Consider the following 17,079-nt stretch of genomic DNA (forward strand, 5'->3'; position numbering starts at 1 on the left):
CAGACACAAACACTCACTGTAACCCTCTCCACTACAGACACAAACAACCACTGTAACACTCTCCACCACAGACACAGCCACTGTAACACTCTCCACTACAGACACAAACACTCACTGTAACCCTCTCCACTACAGACACAAACAACCACTGTAACACTCTCCACTACAGACACACTCACTGTAACACTCTCCACTACAGACACAAACACTCACTGTAACCCTCTCCACTACAGACACAGCCACTGTAACCCTCTCCACTACAGACACAAACAACCACTGTAACCCTCTCCACTACAGACACACTCACTGTAACCCTCTCCACTACAGACACAAACAGCCACTGTAACCCTCTCCACTACAGACACAAACACTCACTGTAACCCTCTCCACTACAGACACAAACAACCACTGTAACACTCTCCACTACAGACACAAACACTCACTGTAACACTCTCCACTACAGACACAAACACTCACTGTAACACTCTCCACTACAGACACAAACACTCACTGTAACCCTCTCCACTACAGACACACTCACTGTAACACTCTCCACTACAGACACAAACAGCCACTGTAACACTCTCCACTACAGACACAGCCACTGTAACACTCTCCACTACAGACACAAACACTCACTGTAACACTCTCCACTACAGACACAAACACTCACTGTAACCCTCTCCACTACAGACACAAACAACCACTGTAACACTCTCCACTACAGACACACTCACTGTAACACTCTCCACTACAGACACAAACACTCACTGTAACCCTCTCCACTACAGACACAGCCACTGTAACCCTCTCCACTACAGACACAAACAACCACTGTAACCCTCTCCACTACAGACACACTCACTGTAACCCTCTCCACTACAGACACAAACAGCCACTGTAACCCTCTCCACTACAGACACAAACACTCACTGTAACCCTCTCCACTACAGACACAAACAACCACTGTAACACTCTCCACTACAGACACAAACACTCACTGTAACACTCTCCACTACAGACACAAACACTCACTGTAACACTCTCCACTACAGACACAAACACTCACTGTAACCCTCTCCACTACAGACACACTCACTGTAACACTCTCCACTACAGACACAAACAGCCACTGTAACACTCTCCACTACAGACACAGCCACTGTAACACTCTCCACTACAGACACAAACACTCACTGTAACACTCTCCACTACAGACACACTCACTGTAACACTCTCCACTACAGACACAAACAGCCACTGTAACACTCTCCACTACAGACACAGCCACTGTAACACTCTCCACTACAGACACAAACACTCACTGTAACACTCTCCACTACAGACACACTCACTGTAACACTCTCCACTACAGACACACTCACTATAACACTCTCCACTACAGACACAAACACTCACTGTAACACTCTCCACTACAGACACAAACAGCCACTGTAACACTCTCCACTACAGACACAGCCACTGTAACACTCTCCACTACAGACACAAACACTCACTGTAACACTCTCCACTACAGACACAAACAGCCACTGTAACACTCTCCACTACAGACACAGCCAATGTAACACTCTCCACTACAGACACAAACACTCACTGTAACACTCTCCACTACAGACACAAACACTCACTGTAACCCTCTCCACTACAGACACAAACAGCCCCTGTAACACTCTCCACTACAGACACACTCACTGTAACACTCTCCACTACAGACACAAACAGCCCCTGTAACACTCTCCACTACAGACACACTCACTGTAACACTCTCCACTACAGACACAAACACTCACTGTAACCCTCTCCACTACAGACACAAACACTCACTGTAACACTCTCCACTACAGACACAGCCACTGTAACACTCTCCACTACAGACACAAACAGCCACTGTAACCCTCTCCACTACAGACACACTCACTGTAACACTCTCCACTACAGACACAAACAACCACTGTAACCCTCTCCACTACAGACACAAACAGCCACTGTAACACTCTCCACTACAGACACAGACTGCATCTGAGAAGAAAGCCTGTACAATGATGCAATAATAACATTCAAAATATTGGACTTGGACCATTTCATTGCAATATAAAACAAGCTTTTCCTTAAGCATTTCAATCTCTGGCCTTCTCATCAGTACTTTCAACTCAATCCATGTCAGAATTTTCTCCATTAATCTATCCACACTGTGGTGACAAATACGTCAAATACGTGTTGGTTAACAACAACAACAACAACAACTAAATATTACACAACCATATAAATGCTCCAGATCATTTTCCCAGCTACTCTTTCCCTGCTTCACAGTACTTCACTGAATCAAGGCTGAAAATATGGCTCATGAATGATTGTTTGTTGGCAAGACCTGAGCCTCATGTGTGTATGAAATGTGGCCCAATGTGATAAAGTTAATAAGTCAGGTTTAAATTAATCAGGTGTAAATTAATCAGGTTTAAATAAATCGAAAGATCAGATCATTTGTCAGCTCGGCAGGACAAAAAACAGTGTTGAGGAGCCTTGGTGGTTTATTTCTGCTGTCTGTCCAGAGTCTTTTTCAGTCACCACTCATCATCACACATAATGATGGAATATTAAAAATGAAAATAAATGGAAATGAAACGCATGCAAATAAATATTACAAAAAGAACAATAGTATATATATCATATCAAATAATAATAACACCCCCACCCCCCCACCCAAATGAATGATTGTATATTTATGTTTGTGTGTGTGTAAGGCGAGAGAGAGAGAGAGAGAGAGAGCGTTTCTTTCAAACTCCATACTCACTTTCTCACTTTGTCACTCGCACCACTCGGTGTGCTTATATTTGTCTCCAGTCGGCTACGTCTATCGTCTTTTCTCAGCGTCTTCAGATGCATGCTCTCTCGTCTCAGTGTCCCTGCGAGACGAGTTTATTGATGGATAGGGCCAACGGAACTAAGACACACTGTGAAATGGTTTGACGTCTCACATTTAGAAGGGTAAAGCAATGTGTCTGACTCTGTAGTCGCTGCAGAAATAACGCTAAGAGAGGAAAAACCATCTTCAAGTGAAGCATGGTAAACCCATGACCGGGCGGCACCGAATTGTCTCGAGAGTCGTGAACCTGTTCTTTCGCTCTTTCACTAAGTGGAATAAGAACGACTTTCTCCCTTTCTGTGCTCTTACTGGTGCTTAGACGGCGTTTGGATCCCATTAAAAGCATGAATATGTCTCCCCCGGACCGAAGAAAAAATATACGCGAGCTGTCGTTGGAGATTGGAATACGAGTTCTTCTGTTTGCAGTTTTTGTGTAAGTGGCTTCATACCTTTTACAATAAGTTCAATTTTGTCTCAAGGATCAGTTTGGAATTGCTTTTCCATTTGGTTCACGTCATTTTACGTGTCATATGCTGTCTGGATCTATGTTATTTTAGCTCATGTCAGAAAAAGACATGTTGCTTCCTTCGATGTCCGATAAGGTATCTGCAGGATGCGACACTGTATCTAGTGGGGACAGGCGACATTGTAGTGGCGGCATTGTGTGGTCATAGAGCTCTTATGGTACCTTCGGACGAGCTCGAGCCGAAAATGTCCTCCTATAACAGAAAATCTAAACGAGTCGAGATCCGGACATGGAAGTGGTATAACTGAGAGATAATAATTCTCGATATAAGTACATGTAATTCCGTGTAAACGTACACTTGATAGTGAACAATCCCAGAATTTGACTACGCTGGAAACAATCATTTTCGGCGATAAGAGGAAGTTTATGGCACGCTTGGCATCTCTCTCTCTCTCTCTGTCTCTCTCTCTCTCTCTCTCTCGCACACACACACAGAGAGAAAGAGGGAGAGAGACTTTGTCCTGCCTTTTGTTTGGACTCTTACCTCAGTTACGATTCAGAGAGCAATTTACAAGTAATTAATTCATGTCCCCTGCTCAGGAACCTGTCAGGCTGTCGCATGCGTTTGTTAAGCGATGCCACTGCCGTGCAGGGTTGTTTTTTCGGAATCGTAGCTCAATCAGGCCTGATTTTAATTATGTGGCACACCACTGTGGTTTAAAGGCAACACAGTCACAACTTGGTTGAAACCAGTTAAATGCAATTCACCTTTACACAACAAATTCAATGTAACTACCAGTGAGGAGTTGGATGTATGAGTCCATTGTTCTGTCACCTTTCACAGTTACTTATATACACAGTCCTTACAATATTGTCATGGTAGCAATTAAACAGTGCCCAAGTTGCTGAAACTGCCACTGGCACACACAAGATTGGAAACTATGCACATTTTCTCTCTAATTTGTATTGTTTTAAATATCAAACTGTTCTTTAAAACATTTCTTCCTCTACTTCTTCATCTTTTCCTTCTTCTTCCATCACGATTGTAAAAATACACAACTCCTACAGCTTTAAAACTTGAATAACAAAAATTGGTGAGCAGCTTCCTTTAATAATGGATTGATTGTTATCAAAAGCTTTATAATATCCCTAATATTTTCAGGACACATTAATGATAATTTTATAATGACAAATTGCTCATTGATGTACACTGGAAGAATTCAGAAATTCACAACTTCCTCAATATTCCAACACCTGCAGCTCATGATGTCACAGAAAATTACCATGAAGTGAAACTGCTCTCAACCATTTGCATCTAAACAGTGTCCAGGTTGCAAAGAAATTGTAGGTCACACAATTCAATCTAGGCAAACTCAGTAGCAAAGAGCCCAAATTGCATGCGAGTTGCATCATGAAATCATGTAACATCAGCTGAAGAACAAATTCAGTTAAAACTTCTTAGGTCACCAGAAGCCCACACTATATCAACTTGACTGTCTGTCTATCTATCACATTTGTGTGTGTGTGTGTATGTAGTGTAGGCAGGAGAGTTTTCTTTGGTTGATCATGAATCTATGTCTTTAAGATGGATATCCTTGTCTTACTTATGGTATCATCCTGAAGATTTGTCATTAGCCATGTTTAACCACCCTGCTCCATAGCAGGGGCCTGGAGAACAGATAACTGACTCTTTTCATCCTGTTCAGTGGTGCCGCGTAAAAAATGCCTTTAGCACTGGAAGACCAGATTTGTCTGCTTTCCTCCAACATGTGTTGGAACAATGTAGAGAAAGGATGCATTGGTAGTTCTGAGATGGTGAATGCGTGTGTGAGGTTGTGTGAGAGACGGAACAATGAAAAGGGAAATCGCCCGTGTTGACGGCTGAGGAACCATCTGCATTATTCTGTTAGTGGTGTGACTGACTCTCCTGTTCATTTTCATTGTGGACAGCACTGGACAGAGTGAACACATCCCTGTAGCTCTCACATATTCAGAGAGGCAGGGTGGAGAGAATCGGTGCATGACATAGTCTACTGGGAGCAAGACCAGAAATTAGAATCAATTAAAAGGCTATGGTCAGAACACCAGAACACAAGAGCTAACAGGAGCAGTAAAAGAGACAAGGAGGTAAACAGGAACAAAGTGGGGTAACAAGGAATACATGGCTTGGTACCCTCATGTGAGACTCCACAAGTGACTGATGGAAAACCAGGAGTATTTGCACAGGAGGCTTAATGCGATAATGAACAGGGAACGGGTGTAACTGATCATTAGACTCTGAGCTGGTTAAATTAGCAGTGTGTTAATAGGTCAGAAGGGCAGAAATGGAGATGTGAGAGTAATGCTGGGTGGCTGAACAGTAAGATTTTCCCGTAGGATAACAAGATCATTTAAAGTCTGCTCAACTGAGCATTACACGTTTTCTAGTGTTTGCATAAAATGCCCAGTACCTGTGCCATTTAAAAGAAAATGTTTTTTTTTTTGAATTCATAAATGACTCACTTTTGATCATGGACTTTTGTTTCGACTGTACACATTTGAATACAGTAGAGACCACGTTTGTGGGATCAGAGTTTTCGGACACTGTCGTTGGACAGGAGCTTTGGCAACCCTCTCTTTTTGTCTTTTTTCTTTTATTTTGTCTTATTAAGGAGTTAGAACGGTTTCATCTACTGCCATCAAGACCCACTCTCACAGAAATCCATGGCCTTGTTTTCTTCTTCACATCTGGTAATGTGTTCCACAGCTGAGGCGATGCTTTTAGTGTACACGAGGTGGAAGAAGTGCCTCTCAAAGCCCTCTGATAACCTCTGTGCCTTCACAGTGGCTGTAGATCAGCCTTTGCACCTCGACTCCCTGGAGATTCCACCAGTTTTCCAGGACTGTCGTCGGCCACAGACCTTGGCTCCTGCAGGCTTTCCACCCCAGTGGACTTTTGACGGGCCTGGAGACTGTGGCTCTGACAGTGGAAACAGATCCGTTTGGAAATGCGGGATGTGAGGCTCACTAAGTCCATTGCTGAGTTTGGTGTCAGTGTGACATGGACATCAGTCATATAACTGTGCAGATTAATCAGCAGGAAAACAAACAGGTAATGATGTCATTCCAGTGTGGCAGTGTCACCTGACACCTGAGATAATGGAGACGACACACAGACTGTTATTCTGAATGAAATCTGTATGGGACAGGCAGGACACACACTGTTAGAGCAACAACCCCCAGATGGTGCTTGGTCATTCTGTAGCTCAAATAACTACACACAATCATTTAATTAAATCTTAGTCATCTAGATAATCTTGCATTCATGTTTCAAGACAGATAATGCTCAGTATTTTAGATGCTGGTATTTACAACTTAATTGAAACAAACATGTAGAGGCACAATTTATTTTCACATCACTAGAAATACTGTTGCTGTTGGTGATCATTATTACTCTGCAGTTTCATCAGAACTTAATTAGTTGATTTGTGTTCTGTTCTAACTGAAACTGGACACCTCCATGTGCTAATATGGATTACTGCAGAATCGTGGGTGAGGTGTAATTCTGTATTATTGTTTCAGTTCTGTGCTTTGGCTAAAGTTGTAACTCATAGACTGATGTAACAACCTCGCCTCCTCCCTCGCCAGTTTCAGCCATTCCACGCTCAGCGTCGCCGGTCTACTAATCACCGGCCTGATCACTCTCCTCCTGCACACCTGCCCTCACTTTAGTTCGATTATACATCTCACTATTTAAACCCCTCCGTCGGATCAGTCAGTGTGAAGTCAACACTTTCCCCGTGTCTACTGAGCTGTCTTGTGTTTCGTGTGCCAAAGTTCCTAGTCTATCTGTTAACCTGTTCGTACTCTTTCTGTTAGCCTCCTGTTAACCCTGTTTGTGTTGAGCTTCTTTTGTTTGTTTCATTTCTCATTAAAATACTTCAGTTCTCCGCACTTGTGTCCAGCGCTGTTGTACTTCCTGACAACTGATACATTTAACAGCTGACTGTTGGATATTCACATTCATTTCATAGGTAAGAGGGCTTCTAAAGACAAAGGTGGAAAAGATTAAAATTCAGTCTCTCTCTTTCAGCCTGTGCATCTTTTATTAAAATCCTGACTGGAGGATCAGATCGCTACTTTATTGGGTGGATCATGGGGGGTAGCATTTACTCTGTCAGTACAGTGTGAGATAAGGAACCAGGGACAGGGTGGACACGGGGACAGGGTGGACACAGGGACAGGGTGGACACGGGGACAGGGTGGACACAGGGACAGGGTGGACATGGGGACAGGGTGGACACAGGGACAGGGTGGACACGGGGACAGGGTGGACACAGGGACAGGGTGGACATGGGGACAGGGTGGACACGGGGACAGGGTGGACATGGGGACAGGGTGGACACAGGGACAGGGTGGACACGGGGACAGGGTGGAGACAGGGACATGGTTGACACGGGGACAGGGTGGAATAACTGTGTTATTTAGGCATTACACGTGTTAAAGACTGTAGAGATGAGTTTCCTTTCCTTCCCTCTTTGACCTGTGAAGCTTAAGCGCATGACTGTGTATTTTTGTATCATGTCACAGGAGCCATGGGCTGTGTTTGTCTTAACCTTTGTGTAAAGCAGAGGTCTGCTTTCCTGAACCACAGCAGCTCTACCCCACTTCCATAAACTACAGTATCTGGGCCATGGCTTATACAGTCTCGTACCCGTTTGTGCTCATTTAATTCATTAGAATGCTTCTAATCTGCATGCTTTTGATGTCTGCCAAAACTAAAAAAGTGAAATTTAAAAGAACCCAAACTTCTAGACAAGGCAAATGGAGCAAAGATTTTGACTCATCTAATCAGACTTTTATCTCCAATGATGTACCGTGTTTTCCCTGGTAAATATTTAAAAAAGAGCTAGGTTATGATAGGCCCTGGCTACTGAACTCTCTGCATTTTACAGCCAAGATAATTCAAAATTCAAGAGATTTTACTGCCATTTGCACAGGTATGAGGCAGTACAAGTACAGGGCAGTACAGGTACAGGGTAGTGCAGGTACAGGGCAGTACAGGTACAGGGCAGTGCAGGTACAGGGTAGTGCAGGTACAGGGCAGTACAGGTGCAGGACAGTACAGGTGCAGGGTAGTGCAGGTACAGGGTAGTGCAGGTGCAGGGCAGTGCAGGTGCAGGGTAGTGCAGGTACAGGGTAGTGCAGGTACAGGGTAGTGCAGGTACAGGGCAGTGCAGGTACAGGGCAGTACAGGTGCAGGGCAGTGCAGGTACAGGGTAGTGCAGGTACAGGGCAGTACAGGTACAGGGTAGTGCAGGTACAGGGCAGTGCAGGTACAGGGCAGTGCAGGTACAGGGCAGTACAGGTACAGGGCAGTGCAGGTGCAGGGCAGTACAGGTACAGGGCAGTGCAGGTACAGGACAGTGCAGGTACAGGGCAGTACAGGTACAGGACAGTGCAGGTACAGGACAGTACAGGTGCAGGGCAGTGCAGGTACAGGGCAGTGCAGGTACAGGGCAGTGCAGGTGCAGGGCAGTACAGGTACAGGGCAGTGCAGGTACAGGACAGTGCAGGTACAGGACAGTGCAGGTACAGGGCAGTGCAGGTACAGGACAGTGCAGGTACAGGGCAGTACAGGTACAGGGCAGTGCAGGTACAGGGTAGTGCAGGTGCAGGGCAGTACAGGTACAGGGCAGTGCAGGTACAGGGCAGTGCAGGTACAGGGCAGTGCAGGTGCAGGGCAGTACAGGTGCAGGGTAGTGCAGGTACAGGGCAGTACAGGTGCAGGGCAGTACAGGTGCAGGGCAGTGCAGGTACAGGGTAGTGCAGGTACAGGGTAGTGCAGGTGCAGGGCAGTGCAGGTACAGGGCAGTGCAGGTACAGGGTAGTGCAGGTACAGGGCAGTACAGGTACAGGGCAGTGCAGGTACAGGGCAGTACAGGTGCAGGGCAGTGCAGGTGCAGGGCAGTGCAGGTACAGGGCAGTACAGGTGCAGGGCAGTACAGGTACAGGGCAGTGCAGGTACAGGGCAGTACAGGTGCAGGGCAGTACAGGTGCAGGGCAGTGCAGGTGCAGGGCAGTGCAGGTACAGGGCAGTGCAGGTACATTGGAATTCTTGTGCGTATCTCTAAGAGTCAGCTTTATAGAACAAAAGAAGGCAAATAAAACAATTAAAGGAGCAGCATAAAATAAACACTATATACAAAAAAGTGCCCACTATATAAAAATAACAAATACATGCTGTGAATTACTGCACAATGAATTATTGCACATTGTATTATTGCACAGAACAGTGGACTAGGGTGACTGTGTATGACAAAGACCCAGAGAGTGAGAGGGGGTGGGGTAGTTGAATAAAAAAACCCCAAAACAATAAAACAGTCTGTAAGGTGTGTGAGTGTTGTGAGGTGTTAAGTGTCTGCAAGGTGTGTGAATGTGTGAGGTGTTAAGTGTCTGTAAGGTGTGAGTGTGTGAGCCGTTAAGTGTCCATGGCGTGATTGAGCTGGGGGAATGTGATGTTTCCTTCCAGCCTTAATGTCCTTTAGCAATCCGCAATCGGCCTGACAGTGGGTAGAAAGAAGCCGTTGTGGAAGCGTGCCTTGTGAGTGGTGATGCTCTCTGGCCTGCGGTCTCTCAGATTATATCCAGAGTTCTTCCACCTGAACAGAGAGTGGGCTGGGTGGTGGGGTGTGATGGAAGTTTCCCATGCAGTATTCAAAAGAGTATATTGGGAACTCTGGAGTCTTTACTGTCAGTAAGATTAGAAGTTTGCCTTCTGTCTGACTGTGGCATTCATTGATTGAATAGAAGTCTTGCCAGCTCAGTTTTGAGTATACTCCCATATCCTCCTGAAAATGGTGGCCATTCCTTCGTAAGTCATCGAGATCAACAGGTAAACCAGGATTCAGTACCTGTCTGAGGGCCAAGGTGGATAACATGACACAATAGCTAGCTAATTACTAGAGTTCAGGGGAACTCTTTGTCCTCTTCACACTGCAGATGTCCTACGTTCTTCATTCAGCAGGATAGCACTGTATGTGCTGAACCACGGTTTCGCAAAGGACTGTTATTACTATCACTATTACTCTTATTAGTTTGTGCTAAACACAACTAATTTTTCATTCAAATGGAGCGGGAACAGCAGCAGAGATAATAAGATGTGTTTGTCATGGGTGTCAGTTCGACAGAGAACGTGTTATGACCTGTGTGACATTTCTTCACCGTCTGGCGCAGACGTGATTAAAAGATAAGTGTCAGTCGATTGAAAAGCTAAAAGACTCACTTTCCTCTCATGTAATCAAGAGACCAGAGCCTCACTGCCGTCTCAGTTCAGTGCCTGGTTTAGATTTAAATGCTGTCAAGATTTTTACACAGTTTTGATGTGACTGATCATTTGCCTCAATTCATCAACAACACATACCTCAAAACACTTACCTCATCAAGACATACTTCCTAAATAACACACATCTTAACAACCTTAACAATAACACACATCTTAACAACCTTAACAATAACACACGTCTTAACAACCTTAACAATAACACACACCTTAACAACCTTAACAACAACACACACCTCATTAACACCTGCCTCGACAACACACTCCTCAACATCTATCTCATCATATATATATCATATATATATATAAGATTAATGACCTGCTGCCTGCGGTTCCACCAGCCCTGTAGACTCACTGACTCACTGAGTTTTGGTGGGGTTTTCTGTGAGGTCGCTGTGGTTTCAGAGTAAGTGACAGGAATGGGATCACCTGCGTCAGTGTGTTTTGTAAATTGTGACAAAGATTTAAACAAAAAGAGTTTTTTAAAATCCAGAACAGATGAGCAGGCAAGTGGACAGAGACAGCATTTGCTCAAAATTCAGTGTGCAAACCCAGAGTGATGGTGTTCAGCACCTACTGAGCACCCTTCTGTAACAGACTGCATTCTTCATAAGTGTAAAACTATCAAATTAAATCAAATCAAAGTTTTTTTTTTTTGCATTTTAATATACAGTGCCACAGAGAGTTAATGCTTAGTTATTTTCTCCGTAGGCAACAGGAAAATGAGGTCTCGGAGTTTTGATTTGCCGTTGCTTGTCTTCCTGATATTTTGAATAATGCAGCCACTCTGTTCCACTTCTAGAAAAGTCTTTTTGAAATGAGGCCAGCAGAGGACTCATCAGAGCTTATTCTTCTTGTCTGAAAAAAATCTGTCAGTTGTGTAAGGAATTGGTGGCTCACGTTGACAAAGGCATCTCATTATTTTCTTATTGTTCTTTGTGAAACGTTGCAGAGGAGACAGCAGACAGTATGAGGTGGCTCGTGGAAGTGCCCTGAGTATTCTTCACCCAACAGTATTAGACTGTCTGGGCATGAATTTGGAGCTGCTTTTCCACAGGCTCAGATGAAAGCAAAAGCAGAAACTTAAGAAAGTTCTGAGTCCTGGTACAATCAGTTAACCCTACATATTCGTGAATCTGATAAAAGTCAGACTTAAGCTGTTTTTTAATGTATAATTTTACTTATAGATACATACCAACATACAACACAATAGATACATACAAACATACAAGACACATACAACATATAGCAAAACATCACATCGATCCTACCTCAGGACTACTATATTACAGTTCAACAACAACAACAACAACAACAACAATAATAATAATAATAATAATAATAATAATATTCAGTCATCAACAATAACTTTGTTGGAAAGTTGAGAGCTACAGGGATGGGTTCCCAGGTATCACTGAATTCTTTGGTTCATTTATTGATTTTAGCTGTGGTTTGTTCCATTGAGAGATAGTCTATTAACAGATTAAGCCATTGTGACATTGAGAGTTTGTGCCTGTATTTACAGTTAAGGAGAATTGTTTTTTGGCTACGGTTAAGGTGATAAGTATGATTCTGTGATATTTGTGAATATGACTGATGGGTGTGAGATCTCTTAGAAGGCAAAGGGATGAGGACAATGGAATGATGTGACCCAGAAATTTGGAGAGTTCAACTAATACAGTTTGCCAGAAATTTGGGGTTGGTGTGCATTGGCAGAAAGAGTGATGATAACAATGTGTTGAGGGTGCATTGTGGGCTGATATCTGTATTGGTGAAGTCCATGAGGTGCATTCTGCGGTTGGTGATGTGTGTTCTGTGCATGACCTTATACTGGATTAGCTGTAGTCGAGAGTTGTGCGTCATGGAGAAGATGTTGCTACATATTTGTTTCCAGAAATTGAGATCAGTCTTTATTGTTAAATCTTTTTCCCAGTCTGTAATTGGGATGGGTAGTGTTTTTTTTTCTTTTGGTGATGACATGAGTTTGTACAGTTTAGATAATGGTTTCTTAGATGTCGAGATGGATGCTATCTTTTCTATTAATTGCGGTTGTTGCAAATTATTGTTGGATATTTGTATTTTATTATTAAGTGCATTCTTAAGTTAAGTGGGTAGTTGGTGATCTTACTGGTTTTCCGCCAACCTTCCAGAGTTGTTGAAATGGTGATGATCTTATAACAATTATTGTGTTTTGATTTATTGGGACAAGATTGGTAGGTCTTTAATGGAGAATGTCTGTGTTAGGGAGAGATAACAGGCGGTAGCTTGAGCAGAAAGTTGGGTCTTTATTAGGTTTAAGGAGTGATATAAGTGCTGTGTTCATATGGGGTGGAATGTTTGAAGAATTTCTCATTTCAGCTGTTTATACACAGAAGATGGCTGTTAAAAGGTTAGCATTGGGCAGAGCCTGTCAGCATAAAGTCTGTGCCCTCTTCACTTTAAAGTTAAACCTTCAGCAAGTTTCCTGAGGTCAGGAACCATTTACTTTGAGCAGTGCATGGGGTTCTGGAAACAAAATCCAATTCAGGATTCTTTAAAGATGGAGGAAGCTTTTGCAACAAATTTCACTCCCAATCCAACCCATGTCACCACTAAAAGCATTTTCAGTCTAAGAAAGTACACTTTTGAAAAATATCATAAACACCATATTAGAAGGACAATTGTGATCACGGCTGGTTAGGTACCAGGTACCTACCAAGTGTGCTGAGTAGAATCTAGCATCAGCAAAATCTTACACTTAAGCTGTCATCATGGGATGTTATATGTCCACCTTTCTAATAGTGAGAAATCATAACACTTTATGAAAAGGTTTTTTAAAGAACCATTTCAATCAAAATACTTACAAAACAAGAATGGTTCCAGAGTGAATCTAAATCTCAAATAACACTTTGGCAATTCATGGATAAACTAAAACTTTTCTTATTATTTTCAACAGAGATGGAATATCACACTATTCCACACCGCAGGCTGGTGGTCCATTTCCTTGTCTGGGTAGAACAAAACCACAATACAAGTCATTTAAAACTGAAGGCTTGTGTCTTGACTGAAATGTCTGCATGGGGACAATGAGCTTAGGATATCTAAGTACTGCTGGATCATTTAAATTGTGTTACTTCAGGGGAGCAAATGACAATGCAAAACAAGTTAAACTGCATCTTCATCTTTATTTACGTGTATGTCAATATGCACTAGGGTAATATGGTGTTTGGTGTTAGTCACCAAAACTTCAGAGGGCAATCATATTGGCGCTGATATGGATGGTCTTTTAAACTGTCTGTCTATAACTGCCTAATGTCTGGCCATAATGTTCAGTTTGGGGTTTTATCTACAGTTAAGTCCTAGTGGTGCATTTCTATGTGGTCTTTATAGCCTTCCTGCGGACAGAGTTTCTCTCTTTAGAGCTGATGTCATTCCCTCATTAACCAAGGACATCCCTTCTCTTTGTAAGCAGCCACGAGTTCCTGACTGTATCCTGTATATATCTTGTGTCCTAAAAGTATCCTGTATCCTGACTGTATCCTGTATATATCTTGTATCCTGAGTGTATCCGGTATCCCGACCGTATCCTGAACCCTGAGTGTATCCCGACTGTATCCTGTATCTTGTATCCTGACTGTACCCTGTATCCTGAGTGTAATGTTTTAGCCGTGCCTGTATCTCAGGAGGTGTCTCTCTGGCGTGGGTGAAAGGTGTCCTCTGGCCTGAGTGAGAGGGGTCCTCTGGCCTGAGAGAGGGGTGTCCTCTGGCCTGGGTGAGAGGGGTCCTGTGGCCTGAGTGAGAGGGGTCCTGTGGCCTGAGAGAGGGGTGTCCTCTGGCCTGAGTGAGGGGTGTCCTCTGGCCTGGATGAGAGGGGTCCTGTGGCCTGGGTGAGAGGTGTCCTCTGGCCTGGGTGAGGGGTGTCCTCTGGCTTGGGTGAGAGGGCCTAGGAGAAGAACTTGGATTTGATTAGGGAGAGGAATTCAGAGGACTGTTTATTTATATTTTTTGTGACTTGTTTAAGTTGGAACAATTGTCTATTTTTTAGCCTATTTACACTTTTCCAAGTGATTGAATTTGTAAAATATGCTGTCATAATTTATTTTTCGTATTTGTAACATATTCATACTGAGAGAGAACACAAATGCTACTCTGATTTGATGACTGAGAGTTTGAATGCTTTTTTCCCAACAAAACATGAGTGCTGACTGCACAAGCAATGCAATTATAATTATAAAATTGCAAAACAAAATTGCAGTCTGTAAAGGCTTTTGGGAAATGCTCATTAAAATCACTCACATGTTTGTCCTCTGTAACTTGTTTATTAACTGTCATTGTTTTTTGCTTCAAGAAACTCTCCACAGGCTGAAAAACTCCAGCCAGAAATGAACCCTTGGTTCATGTGATGTAGTTGTAGTGATCCATGTCATTACAATATGATGCATAAGAATTATTTTATATGATTTGGGGTTTTTAAGCTGGTATCAGTGACAAACATGTTCTAAGCAGGTCTTATTGACCATATTCTTATATGTAACAAAGTGAGACTATAATCCATTGAGACACTATTTGTACAACCATGACATCACTAGCAGCAAGGTCAAGTAGCAACTGGCTGTCAAGTCCAAGATTTGGAAACTGAGACAACATTTTAGATATGGTAGGAATCTTTTACTTTCTACGTAAAGACGTGACTTGCCCACATCTCCAGAGTTCCTTTTGTTGTGGGATTAAAGTCTGGAACATGCTGACAGATCAATAATGACTAACAGAACATATATAACCATTTTTACCAAAGAAATCAAAGTGGCAGATCTTCACAGAGCAGATTTAGCCTGCTGGGGATTTTCACCTTCTATGGGAATTCTAAACAGAAAAGTGAATTAAATGATTGAAGAACACTCTTAAATGAAAAGCTTTAATCCAGTACAAAGGATCCAGAGGAGGCACAGCAGAATTTACACATTACAGTGTTCAAAAAGCATCGTCAATGCAACTGCTCATAGATGGAAGTCAGATAAGAGAACAATCAGATAAAGGTACAACCAAATAACAGTGTGATCAGATAAGAGTATAATCAGACAAAGGTACAACCAAATAGCAATAGGATCAGATAAGAGTATAATCAGACAAAGGTACAACCAAATAGCAGTATGATCAGATAAGAGTATAATCAGATAAAGGTACAACTAAATAACAGTATGATCAAATAAGAGTATAATCATACACACATACACACATACTCTATATAAACTAGAGTGAGTCCAGTGTGAAGGGAGGGCATCAGTGCTAAACTGAGCATTACCACACATTCCAAACTGAGGAAAATATAAGAGTAAAGGTTCATAAATTAAATTAGAACTATGCAAAATAAGCATTGCTGTAACGCTCAGATAAAAGTGTAATATTTTTGAGTGAACACTATCTGTGAAAAGTAAAGGTGGAAAAAGTTATAAATAACATCAGATAGCATTACACATAACTTGCAGAGGAAACAGAGGGCTTCATCTTCATAAATCAGGCAGTGTTCACAAATATAGCTAAAAAACGAACTGTGTCACATACTGTAATTAAAAGTTTAAAACTAGTGGAAAACTGGTAATTGCCTAACAGAATTTGATCCTCACACGTGGCCAGGGGCGACAGTATGGGGCACTACTGGACTGAATCTGGGCACGCGGGGGTCACCAAGTTTCTAAATTTGTGATTAGTTGCCCTTTTAAAGGGCTGTCAGAAAAAAAAGTCATTAGTGAGGGCAACCAACAAAGTGTGTGGAGTTTGCAAAATGCCATTTGTGCTGAACAGATCACATGAAAAATTGTTTGGCTATGCACATCAGTGGGTGATTTGCCGTCGAAAAATAATACACATGGCAAAAAGAAACCCAGTCACTATAACATCTCTTATCTTTGATGTTGTCCTTCTCGCTGAATTTCTGCGCCTTTGCCGCAGTCAACAGCATCTTGAACTTCCATATACCAGCGGGTATGAATCGCTGAAAACAGCGGTAGAAAGCAGTGGTAGAGTGGGACCAAACCAACACTGGGGTTAGTTAATTTTTCATCATTAGTAATGATCTGGTCACAGACCTGGTGAACATGGCTGAGGTGAGACATAAGTCTGGTTGGCTATGAAAGTTAATCCAGTGAATTGTCCAGAGAAATCCTCTTTGATGAAAAAATCATGCCTTAAATAGACAGGGAACAATTACAGCAAAGCCCACAAAAAAGCCCCCCAAAGATCTGGAAAGTGTTGTTGAGTGTGCTAGTGTGTGCCCTGCTAGTGTGAACAGGTAAGACCAGGGAGAAATATCTGCCAGTGGTATTTGAGAAATTTAGAAGGAAATTAGAGAATTCATCACCAGATGTGTGAATATCATGGTCCATGAAGCCATGGATGAAACATCATCGTCAAGTTCTGAGTGTGGAAAAG

The 17,079-nt window shown here is 42.7% G+C and overlaps 1 protein-coding gene across 1 annotated transcript in view; it reads left to right on the plus strand.

The window, feature by feature from the left end:
* The first annotated feature begins 3,228 nt into the window (after nt 1-3,228).
* The window catches only part of plpp4 (phospholipid phosphatase 4), a 55,317-nt gene continuing 41,466 nt past the window's right edge, over nt 3,229-17,079 (plus strand). The window contains exon 1 of the mRNA XM_030772478.1: nt 3,229-3,317. Within this exon, the coding sequence (XP_030628338.1) occupies nt 3,229-3,317 (89 nt within the window). The remainder of the gene's footprint in view (nt 3,318-17,079) is intronic.

Source organism: Chanos chanos, chromosome 4, assembly GCF_902362185.1.
Source record: "Chanos chanos chromosome 4, fChaCha1.1, whole genome shotgun sequence".
NCBI lineage: Eukaryota > Metazoa > Chordata > Actinopteri > Gonorynchiformes > Chanidae > Chanos > Chanos chanos.